The 18,254-nt window shown below is 39.7% G+C and overlaps 1 protein-coding gene across 16 annotated transcripts in view; it reads right to left on the bottom strand.

Moving 5' to 3' along the window:
- Window positions 1-3,395: 3,395 nt before the first annotated feature.
- EPB41L1 (erythrocyte membrane protein band 4.1 like 1) overlaps window positions 3,396-18,254 on the bottom strand; it is a 304,150-nt gene continuing 289,291 nt past the window's right edge. For 15 of the 16 annotated variants that reach the window (XM_042466080.1, XM_042466083.1, XM_042466085.1 and 12 more), the window contains 8 exons: window positions 17,345-17,731; window positions 16,287-16,373; window positions 15,737-15,814; window positions 12,825-12,878; window positions 10,224-10,319; window positions 9,517-9,597; window positions 8,937-9,053; window positions 3,396-6,646 (listed from right to left, as the gene is read on the bottom strand). In XM_042466080.1, coding sequence (XP_042322014.1) covers window positions 6,638-6,646; window positions 8,937-9,053; window positions 9,517-9,597; window positions 10,224-10,319; window positions 12,825-12,878; window positions 15,737-15,814; window positions 16,287-16,373; window positions 17,345-17,731 — 909 coding nt within the window. In that variant the 3' untranslated portion in view covers window positions 3,396-6,637. The remainder of the gene's footprint in view (window positions 6,647-8,936; window positions 9,054-9,516; window positions 9,598-10,223; window positions 10,320-12,824; window positions 12,879-15,736; window positions 15,815-16,286; window positions 16,374-17,344; window positions 17,732-18,254) is intronic. The other variant, XM_042466094.1, reaches the window with a different exon arrangement.

Raw genomic sequence — 18,254 nt, 5'->3', positions numbered from 1 at the left:
TTCTCTGAGACTAAGTAATAATGATAATAATAATAAATTAAACTTATTTGTATCCCGCTTTTCTGTGAGGAGACAATCAAAGGCCCAAGACACACTGCAGAAAGTCTAGTTCGAGATGACTTTAACTGCCCTGGCTCAATGCTAGGGAATTCTGGGAAGTGTAGTTTAGTGACACACCTCTGGGGCCACAACAAACCGAAATTCCCCAGATTCCATAGCACTGAGCCATGGCAATTGATCTGGCGTCAAACCGGATTAGTGCTGTACTGTGGATGCTGCCCAGGAGGGATTTCAAAACTTCCTCCATTTTGAGCATGACTCAGAAGCATGGGCTTCCATTTCTTATTAGTGTTTTTTAGTTTTTATTTGGCCATGTCCTTTATTTTATGGTGCCTTGCCCTCCTTTGGGAATGTGACACTTGGCCTTCCTGTCCCCCTACTTCTTTTCTCCATTTCAGGACTCAGATTATGTAGGGAAGAATCCTATCTGCAGTTGTGCCAAGGCCTTCCCATTGAGAAACAGCAGGACTGACCATGAGGAAAGGGACTGGTTTCTGAGGGGGATAAAGCAAGCAGGCCTTAGGGTAGAGGTAGACCCAGCCGCTGTTCACTGGAAAAATCACAACACTGCATACGCACATGGGGTTTTGAATAGTTGGGTTTCAAGGGGACAACCTACCTACATTGTTGTTGTGTGCCTTCAAGTCATTTCCAACTTAGGGTGATCCTAAGGCTTTTCTTGGCATGATTCTTCGGAAGGGGTTTGCTGAAGCTGAGAGGGTGTGACTTGCCCAAGATCACCCAGTGGGTTTCCATGGCCAAGCCGGGGTTTGAACCCTGGTCTCCAGAGTCATAGTCCAATACTCAAACCACTGCACCACACTAATTCTTATGAGAATGAAAATTTAGGATTGCAATCCTAGACACATTTGTATAAGAAATAAGTTCTTCAGGGTTTTTTAGTTTCTTCAGAGGCGGGTTTGCCATTGCCATCCTTTTGAGGCTCAGAGAGTGCAAGTTGCCCAAGGTCACCCAGTGAGTTTCATGGTTGAGACGGGAAGTATCCTGGTCTCCAGACTCCAGCTCTAAGTCTAAGTTGAAGCAACAGGAACATTAGAAGGTCTTAAAATACCATGAAATAGCTACACTAGGACCCTTTCACACTGCACAACAGTTGTACTATGATTTTACTTCACCTGCCATGGCCACAGTCTGTGGAATTCTGGAGTTTTGTAGTTCAGTGGAGCAGTGGAACTTTCTAGGTGCATTATAGGTGTGCACCTTCAAGTTGCCTCTTGACCTATGGCGACCCCATTAATTTCTAAATATCCCACCCTAAACTGCAAGCTCCAGGATTCCATAGGATGTTGCTAAGACACTTAAGTGGAGGCATAGTGCTATAGTTGCATGCAAAGGATCTTTTCCCCTTGGAAAAATAATAATAAAAAAATCAGCTTCTCAATAATAATAACCATCATATTGGATCAGTCCAAATTTTTGCTTAGAATTGCAGTTCCAGGGGAAACAACCAACTGCCTCTAGCAAAGCCCAGCAGCATCCCTAACTGTCATCTTTCGGCCTCTGAGGGAGAGAGAGAAGGCTGGCCCAGTACCATCAGGGGCTGGCCTGAAGAAGGAGGCTCCTCCCTCCCTAACTGTCATCGTTCGGCCTCTGAGGGAAAGAGAAGGCTGGCCCAGTACCATCAGGGGCTAGCCTGAAGAAGAAGAGCCCTCCCTCCGGTCCATCTGCCTTGGTCCAGGCCTCAGAGGGAGAGAAGAATGCTGGACCTGATTCCCTCCCCCTCTCACCATTCCCTTCTTTTGTGTCATGTCTTTTAGATTGTAAGCCTGTGGGCAGGGAACTGTCTGTTATCCCCTCTATTGTAAACCGCTCGGATTCCCAGTGATTGGGCGGTATATAAATAAAACCTATTATTATTATTATTATTATTATTATTATTATTATTATTATTATTAAATAGGCCTTCCCCAGCCCTGCAGTCTGCAAAGACTGACTTCTGAGAATTTGTTACATTCGGAGCATGTAAGGTGGCCACAAAAGGGAGTGATGCATCTGTAGTATTTGTGTGGAAGAAGAATTTTCAACAGCAGACTACAGCTTTTCTTTTTCCCCATACCTATCAAAGGTACATGACTGAGCCTACCTCTTTTTTCATAAGGTCTTTCTATCTACCAGTGATCCTTTCCTTAGTCTTCTCTCTGGGAAGGATATCTGTCTGCTCAAGTATGCAGTGCAGAAAAATGGACCAAGGTGGGACCCTTATTTAGCCAGCCTCTGATGGGAGATGGGTCAAGGTTTGGGAGAATGGAGCAGAGAATCACAGAATTGTAGAGTTGGAAGAGACCGCAAGGGCCATCCAGTCCAACCCCATTCTGCCATGCAGGAAATCTCAATCAATCCCGACAGATGGCCATCCAGCCTCTGCTTAAAGACCTCCACCACATTCCGAGTATGAGTAAACCTGATGTTTCAGGCTGCCTTGGCTTCAATGAGGTCCCCCCGCCCCATCAGGGTCAAGAGGCACCTGCTTCTGTTGGTTTTTGGAGAAACACTGGGGAGGAAAAAGTTGAAGTCAGGCAAATAATATCCTGGATTCCGCCCTGCTATAGCTTTTTTCATGCATGGGCCTTCTGGTCCATCCCAAATACGTGCACCACTTCTTTGGCAGAAGAGATCATCCTCCAGAGGCATGGTGCAGAGGTCAACCTGGTAAGGAAATCAGCAATTGTTGTTAAGTACATATGTTTTTTGAAGACCAAAAACAGAGGGAAGTTAGTATCCCTCTACAAGATCAACCCTTCTCCATTGGTTCCTGTTTTTATGTGTGTCTGTATTTGCCCTAGATTTTTCTTTTTCAGTTGTAGGCCTGGTAAAACAGTTCCTACTTTTAAAAAAAACCTGCAGTATAACTTTCCCACCTATATACAGAACTCTGACAAGGAAGAAATTGGAGTGGCAGGATTGTGTTGATGTATCTATACTGGCATCTAGAAATAGGACAGACAAATAGGAATGACAGCAGCAGGACTGATCAAGAGCAACTGAGGACAAAAGATAACGATGGAGAAAAAGTGAGTTCTGAAATGGGCGCTGGAAAGCCATGGACGTACATGAACACAGACATATAGGGCAGAACAAAGCTATAGTGACTGAGAATCTGAATGTCTATCATTATCATCCGTCTAGCTCTTCACAGGCCTACATCCATTCACATTAACTGACCTTCCGTTTGGATGATAATGACAGGCATTTAGATTCTAACTAGGTATGTCTAGAGCTCATCTCTCCATGTAGGGTACTGAATTTCAGAGTCAGATCCTTAGTCTCTATTGCCCTCCTTCCTATGAGAAAAGTCAGTGAAAGCCACAAAGTGGTTAAGCATCAAACACATTTATTTCACTTTTATTGAATACAAGAACAGTGAGCACACACGCATACACCACCAAGCACTGAAAGAGGGATATGACTGAAAGGGGTGGGTGGGGGACAAAAATAGGAACAAGGAGCAGGAGAGAACAGAGGAATTAGTGAAGGAATGACAGAGCATTGCAGCTGGTTGGTAAGGTGCTTCTCAAATAATAAGAAAAGAAATATGAATTTTATTAATTCATGCAGTTGCAGGCCAGTTTTTGGAATCAACTTGCAGGATTTGTTGGAAACAAGCAGTGGCATCTCCCACCCCCCTTCAATGAAGAGATTCCCCGCAAAAGGAAGAGAGAAAGAGTAACCAACTATATCAGATGGCAGCAACAGTGATGATCAAAGAGAAGAAACCATGACTTTAAAATTACACATGGCTTCAACACTACCACAAATCATAAATATATATTTTTATATATTTATATAGGTATTTATAGATAAACCACATCTTGCTAGGTGAACAAAAAACTAGTTCTTGTTAATGGCTACCCATCAGACAAGCTGCAAAAAGAATAAAAAATCATCATAATAAAGCAAGTCTATCTTAGCTTTCCTTTGCTTGCCCATAGTTGAATTCTGATCTTGCGCATGTTGGCTCTGAAATAGTTCACCTCCACAGATTTGTGTCAAACTCGCGCAAATGTATGCCAGCAATAAGTGGTTATCATACTTTCCATTTAGCTGCTCAGGAAGGGCTTCTTATCTGGTTTTATTTGAAATCCAAACTCAAAATTGAACACTTGGGAAGGGATATAATGCAGATAGCCACAATACCTCTCATTATGATGCCATCCAGGTTTCTCTAGATTTGTTTTTTAACTGAAATCACAAAGGTTTCTTTTTTCACCTTCAAGAATGATTTAGAGTTCATGTGTTTGTGTGTGTCTATGCTGTATCTTTACTTTTTGGTTCTGGGGCATTACATGCTTCTGAAGAGCAGCAGGAAGTGGGAAAAATTAATAATGAACCTCAGATAAAATTTAGGAAGAGAAACACAGATGTGAATATATGAGAACTGGAAATTACTCCTATAGCATAAAGCTTGTTTTATGCTTTCAGTGCTTACTGAGGACATGCCTGCATGCCAGAAGCAGATCCAGTTTTAGGAAGCAATACTAGCAGACAACTGGAAAGATGAATTATTGAGTCCTTCCCACACTGGCAAACTGCTTATTATGTGGGGTATATTTATCATAATGACTTTATTCAAGTAAGCCTTTTATTAATCAGATATCTAGATTCCAGTGATAGGCACTAGTTACGGGTCTTTCTCTGAGTACTGTGTTGAAGAGGGGTGACAAAAGGCAAGTGTGGCATAGTATTTGTTGGCCCTTATCTAGCATCTACAGCCATTGGCTGTCCCTCTTGAGAACAGGCTTATTTGGGTATGTCTTCACATTCTGCTACTGCTGTAACATCCCTTGCATGATGGCAATTGATGAGAAGCAGAAAAGGAAAACTTTAAACTTCCAGGTTCCATCTGTAGAACAGTCAGACTTAATGCCTTTCTTATTCATGAGAAGTGTCTGCCTCCTAGTGTTCACTGGTTGGTCCTTTCAAACTTCACACCTTGCTGAAATCTGGATGGATGCACTTTCAAGAACCCATATGTAACTTGTCCATGAAATCTACACAAGTGTATAGAAAAGTCATACTTTGACAGAAACAGTGTTGTTGTTTTTTGTACTGATTGCCCACTTCTCTAGAATCTAACATCAACCTGGCAAAATGCAGTCAATCTAACATGCAGGTAGCAGGACAGGGCCACCTTACTGTACACTTCCCTTAGAGAACAATCATTTTTGATATAGTGCTAAAATGGATTGTTGTAGTCAGTAGTTTCTGGGAAGACCATTCAGTTTGGGAGTTAATTCTGATATTCTGAAGAACTGACACATGGGACATAATAACTTCACTACAGCTGAACCCTTAGGTCTAAGAGATCAAAGACTTCTAGATACTGAAAGGCTGTGAATGATGAAGCAACCTGAGCTGATGTCCCCAAAGTGACCAAAGTTTCTTGGGCCTAGAGGATGAAGAAAAAGTGGCACATTAGTGACTCTGTGGGCTGCAGTAACACTGATCCACTCTGTCCTCCTTAACATTCTCTATGTGTTGTCAAATGCTGTCTTATCATCTACCAACCAGTTACGAACACTATTCTGTCACTATGCCAATCCCTTTTCTAAGACATTGGGTCGAGTGACAAATACCACCCCTAGTGAAAATTAGTGATTTTTTCCTTATTCCGTTTTCATGAGATATTGACACGATCTAAGAGTCTCTTAATACATCAACCACAGTCAAATAATTATAATGTAAAAATGTCATTGTCATACTTATCAGCACTGTTTAATTTGTTTTAATATCACTCCCCACCCGCCCCAGTTATATATAATATACATAACTTAAAAGCACATCCATATGAAACCTCTACAGGCTGCATTTTGATCAATGAGAAATCACAGACATCATTTTGCTTTAAGTGAAATTCAGTCATCATTATCTTCAGCAAAAAAAGGGGACTGGATGAAGTGGGGATGGGGGAGAGAAGGTTAAAAAAAGAAAGACTAATTAAGACAATAACAGAACCAAAAATATGAAGAAACAGAAATAGTGTTGGGTGCAGAGAAAGGATGATCATCACACATCCCTAACCAGAACATAATTAAGCAAGAATTATACAGGTGAATGGTTTTTGATTCTTTCTTACGCAGGGAATTATTGTCATATTTCTGCTCATTTTCTGCTTGTTGATTTCTTGCTTTGTTGCAAAGCATTTTTTGCTTTTCCATTCAGTGTGCAACAAATGAGTTATGTTTCCTTTAAATGTAACATGCAGAACGGTGGTTTTTTGTTTTGTTAATAATATTATTATCACCATGACTTTTTTTCTTTTAGATCAGTCCAGTCAATTCTTCACTTTATTTGAAGAGGTGGTTGGTTTTGTTTGTTGCTAATGTTGCTGTTTATAATTCATCTCCAGCATATAGCAGCAGTGCAAGGATGCATTTTGTTTCCTGTATATATAATATATAATATATTTGCTATTCCTTTTTTATTTTATTTTATTTTTTGTCTCTCAACATTATTCTGGCAGCCGGGACGTTCTATGTCTCATTGAGGAATCCAGCATAAAGGCCCCTTCTTTACTCCAAAGTTAAAATAGAGATGCCAACATCTAGAAGCATGAAGGTCAAGATTCCTGTACAATTAAACATAAGTAAATAATCAATTAATGAATTAAGTATAATATCTTCTTTTAATCTAATACAATTAAAAAAATTGTCTCTGGCATGTTCATTTTCTGGGGCAGCTTTAATGCAATAATGCAAGCACATATGATAAAATGGCATTGCTAGTACACCAAGGCTGTATCTGCACTGCAGAAATAATGCAGTTTGTCACTGCTTTAACTGCCGTGGTCCAATGCTATGCAATTTTGGGTATTGTAGTTCATTGTGGCAACAGAGCTCTCTGACAGAGAAAGCTAAATGTCTCATAAAACTACAGTTTCCAGAATTCCATGGTAGTTAAAATGGTGTCAAACTGGAACTTTTCTGCAGTGTGGATGCAGCCCAAGTGAGACAGAGGTACTGCCATTTTTAAACCATTTGCAGACAACTTTGGTTTAGGCCTTAGGACACCAAGGAGATTACCTCACTACACCCTTATATGGCTGCTATTCTACTTTAACTGCTCTGGCTGCCTCCTGTCACATTCTGAGATCTGCAGTTTAGGGAGAAGCATTTAGAATTCTCAGCCAGAGAACTCTTAGGCCTCACTGAACTACAAATCCCAGAATGCAAGAGGGGGCAGCCAGAGCAGTAAAACTGAAATAGCACTATAAGAGTGTAGTGCTGTAATCTACTAAGTTTTCAGGTTTATTATCTGTAAAAATCCTTTACATTTGAAGTATAGGAAATTCTTGCACATCAGTTTTGGAACTGCTACATATTATAGAGATTCTGAGATGTGTTCTAGGATGCACCCTCCATTAGTGCAGAGCATCATCCAGGCCCATTTGTTGTGGCTGTTGCTCTTTGTGGTGCACAGTAATAAGTGCACATTACCTGTTCAGTACTTATGTGAAAAGCATCTAGGCTGTTAGGTCTCTAGTAGCACTTTTTCTAAGTAGAAATTTCTGAAAAACTCAACTATTCCTATATAATATTTAAAAACAACTTCTCATTTGCTGCAGTCTTATGTTTCACCTTTTTGGGATAAAATCCAAATATCAAACATAGTCATATGCCACTATTACTGCACATTTGCATTGTTGTTGTTTGCTTTCAAGTTGTTTTTTAACTCCTGGTGATCCTAAGGTGACTCTATCACAGGGTTTTCTTGGCAAGATTTGTTGAGAGGAGGTGTCCCATTGCTTTTCCCTGAGGCTGAGAGCATGTGACTTACCCAAGCTGGCTCAAGCTTCTTGGAGCTGAAGTCCAAAACACCTTGATGACTGAAGTTTGAGAACCAATAGTATAGCTTAATGGTTCCCAAACTTTGGTCCTCCAAGTGTTTTGGACTTCAGCTCCCAGAATTCCTCGCTGGGCAAACTTGCTAAGGCTTCTGGAAATAAAATCCATAATACCTGGAGGACCAAGGTTTGGGAAACACTGCTTTAAGGCAACCTGCGTCATTTATATAGTGGTGTGGCCAGAGTCTGGGGCCTGCTCTTTTGTGATGAATTGTGACAGGAATTCTATCCATTTGCACAAGTATTAAAATGACACATTTATATCTTATACTCAGATAGGAAAGTTAGCAGAAAAAGTTAAATGTATTTAGTTAATTGTTAACAAGCTAAAAACATCTAGTTCAATTAAATTTCTGTTGGAAAGGGAGAAATGTTAAATTGCCATTTAAAATTAAGTTAATTGTTTCCACTGCAACCCTTATCTAATGAAGCTAGAAAATGCCATCTCTCCTCTGCCCCAGACCCTGGGAGAGAAGGAAACAGCTACATGAATTTCTGCATATTCCACTTCTCATGTGGTCAATTAAAAAAAAAAAACTTCTCTTGCTCTATCTAGGTTAAGGGATTCAAAATCCAGTTTCCTTGATTTTGATGAGGAACTTCTGTAGGAGGACTATGTGGAGACAAAGAAGATCCTCCTGCTCCTCCCCAGCTATCCTTACTACTTATTGGTTTAAATTATATTAAACCTTGGTAAAGGTACCAGACCCCATCTGATCTTGGAAGCTAAGCAGGGCCATCCCAAATTAGAACTTGGATGGGAGGCTGCTAATGAATATCAGGTGTTGTATGTCATATTTCAAAAGAAGGAACAGGCAAAACCACCTCTGAATATTCCTTGGCAAAGAAAACCCTATTAAATAAATTTAATTAATTTACCCGTTTTCACTGGGAAGCTTTTAACTTGATACTTCATTTACTTTAATTAGTTAGTTACTACTACTAATAAAATTCAATTCAATTATGTTTTTTAGCTTGTGTATTTAAAAATATATCTTCATTCATCTATATATACCTGAGGCTTCTTGTCCCTTTCTTCTGGAGATGGATCTGTTTCTCTATATACTACAGCTTTGGTTACCAGCATGTCAGGGTGCTGCAGTTTTGCCTCCTTGATTGCCAGAGCCAAAGCCTATGGAAAGAAAACAGGGAGGATTCACTCCAGCACATAATGCAAGAGCATGTGGAAACATTACAAAGAGATGTCATTGAGAGCCCACAAAATGCATGGTCAGAGAAAACCCACACTTTTGCAAAATATATTTTTTTTCAAATGTATAAATGATCTGTCAAAACTGGTTGGTATATCCCCATGTGCAGATACACAGCAGCAGATAATACCCATGTTATCAATGTGAAGTCCAATGTTACACACCTCTTTTTTTCCTCTCATGTTATTTTGATGGTATACTGACATATCACATCGGTACTAGGGGTCTGGTATATAAAAATGGAAACAGTGGTACCTTTTATCTCTACTACAATCTGCGTTTGTATCCAGATGATCTTTCTAACTTCCAATAACTACAGGGACTGAAAGCATGTTAAGAACTTCCTAAACGTTCTGACAGCCTCATATGAACTAAATATTGCACCTGGTCTTGGTCCACATCTTCATCTCCAGTTATGATGATTCGCTTTTCTATTCTGGTTTCAGAAAAGCCTCCTTTCACAGTCTGGAATAAAGAAGGTAATACGTTTTCAGTATATAGGACTTCCCAATGTGTAAGTTATCTTTTGAACCACTCAGCCACAGAAACTCCATGAAGTCTATCACACTGATGTTTTAAAAATAAACACACACACAAACACATAGAGGCTTCGGGATCTAAAACCATCCAATTCAACTGTACAAACCATGCATAATTAAAAGGAAAATTTATTACTTGGGTAGCTTGGTCATAGTCTTTTCCTTGTGTGAAATCATCATTATCATTATTTATTAAATAGCACCACCAATGTCTATGGTGCTTTGCCAAAACAAAAAAAAAAAAAGAAAAAAAAAAGAAAAATAATAATAATAAAAAAAAAGTTCCTTGTCCTCAGTCTTACAAACGAAAGTCACAACACACAAGGAAAAAGGGATGGCAGTTCAGATGGGCAGGGCCTTTCATCTGCTTCTGGGCTTAGACATGGTGAAACTGTGCCTACCTCTTCTACTCTCCCTCTAAGACCAGCGCAGTAGCAGCTGGAATGGAAGGAGTGCCTTTCATCTCCTTTAAAGCCACCTTGCATCATCATTCACATTAAGTGGCCTTCATTCACACACTCTCTAAATTCTGTAAGTCTCTCCTGATCTTACCTTGGTAACATGGGTAGTTGTGGAAGTGGAGAGGGTTTCTGCGGTGGCACCAAAAAGGCTGGTGAAGGCTTCTTTCCCAACAGCACTGCTGGTTATCTACAAAAACATTAGAACACTATCCAGGTCAAGAGACCACTGGTTTCTCTAAAACATGATTCCTGAGAAATGGCTTATTAAATCAAAGTTCTTTTGACCCTGATACTCAGTCCTATTTATGAGTTTGTTGGGAAGTTATTTACTGCTTACTAAAGAAGGTCATAGTTCAGTAAGAGTAGATGCTTTGCACTTTTAGATGGTTCTAGGTCCAGCCCCTTATTTGGCTGATTTCCCAGGTAGTGGGTACTGATATCCCAGGTACTGAAATTTTAACAAGTCACTATTAGTTGAAACCTAACGGTGCTAGTCACTAAACCTGGCTGACTTAAGACACTTTGCTATCTGAGTCAAAGGATAGGAAGATGCCCTTCCATTCCAATCATATCAGATGTTGACTCTTACTCCAGCAGTGGGGATGAGACAGCATCATCCACCTCACCTAAAATGGATTAGCAGGGAAGGACAAGGCAAACTGAGCCTGACACGAGCTCTGTTCTCTGGTACCTCTGCATTATTCTTCACCTCCCAGCTGTGTCCTTTTTTTTGGGTAGGATGAGATCTGGCTACAGTTGTCCATACTTTAAAAACCTCCCATTAGACTATTGTAATGAGCTGGTACATGGGGCCTCCTTTGGAAGCTACAGCCAGTGCAAAACGTGGTAGCCAGACTGCTTTCAGGTGTGCACTCTGAACACCATATATTAGTGCACTGGCTTCCAGTTTGCATCCAAACTCCATACAAGGTTGCAGTTTTGACAAGCTGCCAGGAACCATGATACCTAAAAGAATGCCTGCTCCCCCATGAGCTAGCCATGAATTTTTCGAGGGCTGACCTGGTGCTAAATAACGCATAAGTCTGACTTTGTATAAATCATCTTGTTTGGTGATTCCAGGAATTGTAGGCCAATATTTCTGGAGGAGACCAGATTGGGGAAGGCTGTTCTCACACTATTATTTCTTTTATTATTGTTTGCTTACGTATTTGCATTACATTAATTTTAACTTCCAAAGCTGTCAAACTGCAAGGACATTTTTTTTAATGAGCATTATTAAAACAAAAAAGATATTCAGAATGCAACCGTGGAGCTTATTGCATGAACTTTAAAAGCGTTTCAAGCTTCCCAGGCTGGAGCTGGGACGCGGGATGGAGGAAGGGATTATCATATGCTAAATCGCCACCTAATCGCTGCCCACCATCAGCCCAGGTCTCAGCTGTGCTCTGCCAGTCCTTTTTTGAAGCCAGAAAACTTCCAACTTAGAAAAAGTGCTGGCGGAGCATGGTTGGGACCTGCTTGGACCCAGGCTGAAGGCGGGTGGTGATTTAGAATGCCACAATCCCCGCCTCCATCCCATGTCTCAGCTCCAATTTGGGAGGCTTGGAATGGTTTTAAAGTTCAAGCGATAAGCTCCTGTATCAAGTAGAATTAACTATGTTTTCCGAGAGTGACTCATTGGGTCTGTTTGAAGAGGAAACAATGCTCCACAATTTAACCAGAAAGGCAAATTTGCAGGTAAAGCACATCAAAACAAGGAGGGTTATGTTCTTCCTGGTGCTAACCAGTGCTTCTTTGATGTAGCCTATGTGTGCTTCAAAGAAGGGTGCAAAACAGTAGTAAATGGGATTGAAGAACACTGGCTGCTGGGCAGGACTGGAGGAGCCTAGGTAAATGTTTCACTTTTTTAGGTGAGGAGAGATAAAACTTCTCTCCTGGGGTTTCATCTGCAGTTGTCTTGAAACTTCCTTCCTTCGATTTGGATTGATCAAGTGGGATGTGTAGCAGTATTATGTCAAAACTTTGGTGGTGATTTGCAATAAGAGTCCAGAGGGGAAGGAGGTGGGGACTGCACACTCAAGGAAAAGGGGTTCCCATTATGGGACTAGGCAGTAAGAGTCATGTCCAGCTTGAGCACCAGTGGCCTTGCCCTGTTCCCAAGTGGCAGGGGATTTAAATAGTGGGATTTGCCTATGTGACTTCCAAATTGATTATCCCAGATATTGGTCCAGCAAGTGGGCAGGTTATTTTATTCAATGGCCAGCAGGTGGCTCAGTTGATGCTTGGTTCTGGATCCATGCAAGTGATCCAAACGTATTAGCAGCTGAAAGCCATGAAGTTGTGGCCTGCTTTTGTTCCAAATTTTTGGTTGTGTGTGGTTATTTCAGAGCAGAGCCTGATTTGCCACTGAGTCTGTCAAGTCTCACTAGCTTTTTGACAGGCCTGCTGGGACATTTTCTAGGTAAAATGTTCCACAAAGTTGGGGTAATAATAGAGAAATTTCTGCATCATTATGTCTCAAAACATGAAATGAGAGCAAGAATATAGTGGAGATTAAGAATGAGAAGATGCTTACTTTTTACATTAGCTTCCCGAAGAAACTATGCTGGTCAGTCCAAGCTCTAACATGCCAAACTGAAATTGGATGTTTACTTACAAACACTCAGGAAGGTCAGATAAATTATATCATCATATGAGTATCTGATAGGCCCAGGCATATAAATCTACTTACAGGAGAGACGGAACGAAGTTCTGTTGTTCCCTTCCCAGGCTTGGTGCTGTGATCCTGCAAAGAACAATGTTTGCTTGAGTATATGGGGACAACACATTAGGCCTGAAATTTTAACACGTCCCATCTTCTATTTCTGTCATATATATTCAAAACTTTCTCCTAAATCATTTACTCCAACTTAGAGCTCAAGAAGCATGGAAGTTTCTCAGTGGAGGCTGGTAGCTCCACTGGCAGTGAAGTTGTGAATCTACTCTGGGTTTTATCCCACACTTTAAAGGAACTATCCAAGATGCTGAACTCTACCCCAACACAGGTTCAGCATCTTGGATAACTCTTTAAAATTTGTACTGGAACCTAGAATAAATCCACTGACAGTGGAGCCAGCAGCCTCCACTGAAGGTTGGTGGCATTTAGGGGTTGCACAGATAGCAGCTGAACCACCTTCACCTGATTATTTCGCACTGCATATGAAATTTGCATTAGAAGCAATTACATTAGAAGCAATCTGAGTACCTTCATTATTTTTACTTATTTTACTAAAATATGTATGCTCGTCCTTGTAGATTTTAAAAAGAAAATGAATGAACAAAAATTGCATCCATAAAATTAATTTTAAAGAATAAAATTGTTATAAACAGTAGAAGATGCTAAAAACTAGAATAAAGGAGACAATAAGAAATAAATCCATTGCTCATTTCACAAGCAAATGAAACAGTCTCTATCTGGCATTTGAAAGATAACAGAGAAAGTGTGTATGGGGTAGCTATTGCAAAGACATATTCCATAGACATTCTACTGATGAGAGCATGTATAGTGTAGTTGTTTGAGCATTGGACTGGGACCCTGGAGCCCAGGGTTTGAATCCCCACTCGGCCATGGAAACCCAGTCTCGGAGGAGGGCAAAGGTAAAACTATTGAACAAATGTTGCTACCCCCCCCCCAACCCCTGTGACAGGGCACCATTAGTCAGAAATGGTTTGAAGGTACACAGTAACAGCAAAGCAATTCTACTAATGAAAACCCCTGTCTCTTCACAATTTTCCTCTCCTTTTATGGTGGGTGCTCTAAAGCAGGAACTCTCAAAATGGTGTCAGCAGAGTGGGAGTTTCATATTCATGCCTCACACACTAGTAATTACCTCTTACTTAAATTAAAAATATTTCTCCAGTTTTTGCTGAAATAGTTTGTCTCCTCCCACTGATATCCATAAAACTTTTCCATAAATGCTCAAAAGAAGCAGCACAAGACAAAAATCGATAGTACGGGAATAAGACACCCCTAAAATGTCACTTTAGCTGCTCCCTAAAATCATACAGACAAAAGTGGAAGGTTAAATTAGTTACGTTCTAGCAGGTATCACATGTTTTACGCTCAACAGCATTTATATATGATCTTGATTCCCATATATAGTGCATTTCTTGCATGAACAATTTGTGAACACCTCCTTCATTTGTATATGAAATCTACCAGAAGAACATGAATTTAATTGTGTTCTCTGTGTTCTGAAGTGCTGTGAACAAGACCTAAGAAGGCCTAGAGCATGACCAACAGCAGAAAACAGAGACTCTGATTTAGGAAAACTTTTGTTCATTGTTGCCATGATGGATCTTTAGTTGTACTGAGCGTAATTAGAGGCCAGGTTCTGCCTTTGAGAATGAGATACAGAATTGAAGATTAGAAGAAAGCAATAGAAGGATGGCTCTCCTATAGTTGGATATTTGAAGAACATTTGAAGATAACACCTGTACTAATTTCCACACCAATTTAAATGAAATATATTCTTTGCCTGAGAAAATCGTATGAAATTCATGGGCTTCCCATAAGTCAACTTGAAGCTGTGCAAGCGCGTGCATGCGCACACGCACACACACACACACACACACACACACACACACATTTTCAGTAGCCAGAAAAAATAATAGAACTTTACTTTTTCTTCCCTTGGGCTTCTGATACACTTCTATATAGCTACATCTTTAGACACCTTTGTTATTTCTCAGTTTTAGTATTATTTTGAGATTCACAATGAATTCCATTGTGGGAGGAAGGTAGATAAATAAATTTGATAAAAAGATGTTTCACTGGTGTTTTGGGTTCATTTTTTAATCTTTGTGGCTGCATTGCATAAGGTGACTGTCCAAACTTCATGTTCATTTATAATCTTGTGCTTGCTTGCATCTGGATAGGCTTGTACAGGACTGAACAAACATTTAAGAGTTTTTTTGGAACTAGATTGGACAAATTTATGGAAGCATTTCCTTGTGACTGTTTCTTTCAATCTTTAGAGTATTTTTGTTATGGTTTTTTATTTCTCTGTATATACATTAAACATCTCATATTTTGCTTAAGCATTCAATAAAATGTATTTAGGAAATTTTGCTCCTAATTTGGCTTCAGGGTTTCTCAGGAGATTTTATAATTCTTTTTGCATTCACTCAATTATGCATTACATTTTCCTTATTGCACAATATAATAATTATTTTATTGCATATATGCTAGCCACATTTTAATTACTTACATTATTATGATGTAAAGATTATTACCACTATTTTAATACCATATACAGTGTGCCCTTGCCTTATGTGGGGGATCTGTTCTGGACTCCCCCCCCCCCACAGAAGGCAAATAGCACGTATGCTCGAGCCCCATTGGATATAATGGGGCTCGTGCATGATGCATGGTGTGCACACCATTCATTCTCCTGTTGCACAACTTTCAGCATCACTGTATTCTGAATAATTCACTTTTTTAATCATCATTAGTTTTTACCATCTTATCTGTCTTTTCAATAAATTTTAAATTTGATTTATTTTGAGTTCAGTTACCACCCAGTGATGATGCTCTATGAAGCTTAACGGAGCAAAATACAGTTGTTGTTTTTTAAAAGAACCTGCTTTTCAGTGGATACTTACTGAGGTTGTTGATATGGTTTCTGTGCTGAAGTGGGAAGTGGTTATTGTCTCTTTTCCGTTTGTAGTGGTACCATCAACCTGTAGAAGAAAAGGCAAAAATGAAGGTACAGGTTAAACACAGTCTCGAATATTTGAAAGCCACTATATGTTCTGTTTTATTTTTTGTTATACTTAGAGCTCTGTTCTTCACCAAAATTGACGTTAAATGTATAAATTTAAATCAGTTTATATACCTGAGCTTGTAACTTGGCTATAGATTGGGTTGTTTAGTGCCTTGACATTATAAGAATGAAGTGCCCTCTTTTAAACACACACAGTCATGCAACAGGCTTATCATTTCTTGTCAGGACAGTAAAATGGAGGATGTATCAACCCACCAGCACACCACCTCTTTCACTTCAACAAAAGCTAGAGCCACCCTCCAGGGCAGATGTGATTTGAATGTTTTTCCAATGGGGTTACCTATAACAGGCCCTTGTTTTATATTATTTTATTACAGTGCAAGGTAAGCTGAAGAGTGCAACGAAGTAAATCAACATTCCAAAGTTACCTGTGTAATTTCTGTTGCAGTGATTCTGTGCTGCAAAGAGGTGTCACCTTCGGCTTTTTTCACACTTTCTGTTTTCACAGTTGAAGGCTACCAAAGGAACAAAAGAATTTATCAATCCAATTTCCATTTAACAGCATAAAATTCCCATTGTAGGATCTTGGAAATGAAGCTATTTTTAGCTACATAGTCCTTGCTTAATTTGAGCTCTGAAATTCTTATATTGCAAAGGAGAGATGTATTTTTAAAAACTAGAAATAACTGACTGAAAACAGAAGCCATAACAATAAAGTAAGGAAGTAATCCAGTAAAGATAATAATCTTTGAGAAGAGCATCAATATGCAAACAGGTAAGATAGAAACTCTAGTGTCTTACAGCAAGGGGCATTTGGGATAAGCATCCAGTATTTTGTATTTTATTGCAACCCCCTGTAAATCACAATTCTACTAAAAGTATTACTGAAATCACGAAATGTTTGAAGCCTGTTCTTGAAAATTTACAACATTTGATTTAATTTCCCCCAGCATTTTCACTTCTTTACTACTGTTTTTCAGTCAGTCTATGGACTTTTAAGTTAACTACTCCTTCTATAACAATTTCTTTTTATGGCGTAAGATAACTAGAATAGTCTGTTGTTTGACTTAGCTAGCTTCATAGAGGGTGCTCATTTCATGAAATTCAGCTTCTTCAAGACACATGTTATTTTGAATTCATGCAACACAGAGGGATAGACTTACATCATGGAATTTATAGTGAAATAGCCAGGCAAATACAGTTGGTTAAAGTATGATGGTAACTTCATGGTTAAGAGATACATAAGGACACTTAAAAGACAACCATGCATTTTGATGTCAAAAACAACCATGCAGACAAGATGACAACATTTATGAAAGTACATCTAACACTTTAGAAGGTAGGGCTTTTATTTTAGTTTGGAAATAGATGTGCTCATCCAAACATATGAGTTGGGCAGTCCATAAAGCAATGCAAATGCCAAAACAGACAACACTGCAAATGAGGACACTTAAACACATCTGTGTATCATGACTCCCTTTTGTACCTCTTCTGGGATTACTGGGGGAAATTTATCCCCATCCTTGGCATCATCTTCCTGCCTGGAAGTTGGTTTGTCAGATTCCTGAGAAGAAATCTGACTTTCTGCTTCTTCTTCACACTTTTCCTTGTCAAGCTCAGGCAAACTCCGGGAAAAGTCTTCAAAGGCTGCGCTGTGATAGTCACCAATGACGGTGAAGTCCACCTCAGCTTCGAGGCTGGAAGTTGAGCTGACGGTGATACTTGAGCATTTGCGCTCGATGGCCAAATGGTTGTCCTTCAGGAAGACTGAGTCTCTTTCCTGGTCTTGTTCCTCATCCCCAGTGTCACTTTCAGGAGCCCTGTGCCGAGGCGGCTTAGCTGTCTCCTCTGTGCCCTCCCTCAATCCCGCTCTCTGAATGAGACAAAAGGAAGGAAAGAAGCTGATGATATGTCAGAACCACCTGGACCCAATGAGAGTGGGAAGAAGAAGCATCATAAAATAAGGGCAATCAAATACATCCCAAACATGAAAACCAAAAATTTTCTCACAGCAAAGTTTCTGCAGGGAGGCAAGAAGGGAAGGCTTTTTTATTTTATTTGCAAAACTGCAAAGAGAAAATAAAATCACAATCTTGAAAATATCAGAGTAAAAGAGATGACTGGATAGACAGGTGCTTGTACCAAAAGTATATGTGTACAAAAAGAGCAAAGGTTGTAAGACATTAAAAAGTGAGCTCAGATTCTGAGTATCAGAAGGGGGAAAGTAATACAGAAAGGGGAAAGGAATGGGAGGTAGAGGGTAGGAAAAAATGAACCTGGGGAGAAGATAAAGACTAAGTCTAAACAGCGGCACATATTGCAGGAGAAGCAAGAATGTTTGTCAATTTCACTGAGATAAAGTCATTAGGTATATCTCTATATGTTGCTCTTATCTC

This window comes from Sceloporus undulatus, chromosome 4 (assembly GCF_019175285.1).
Source record: "Sceloporus undulatus isolate JIND9_A2432 ecotype Alabama chromosome 4, SceUnd_v1.1, whole genome shotgun sequence".
Lineage (NCBI taxonomy): Eukaryota > Metazoa > Chordata > Lepidosauria > Squamata > Phrynosomatidae > Sceloporus > Sceloporus undulatus.
Note: the sequence above shows the minus strand (reverse complement) of the source record. Positions and strands in the feature narration are given on the sequence as shown.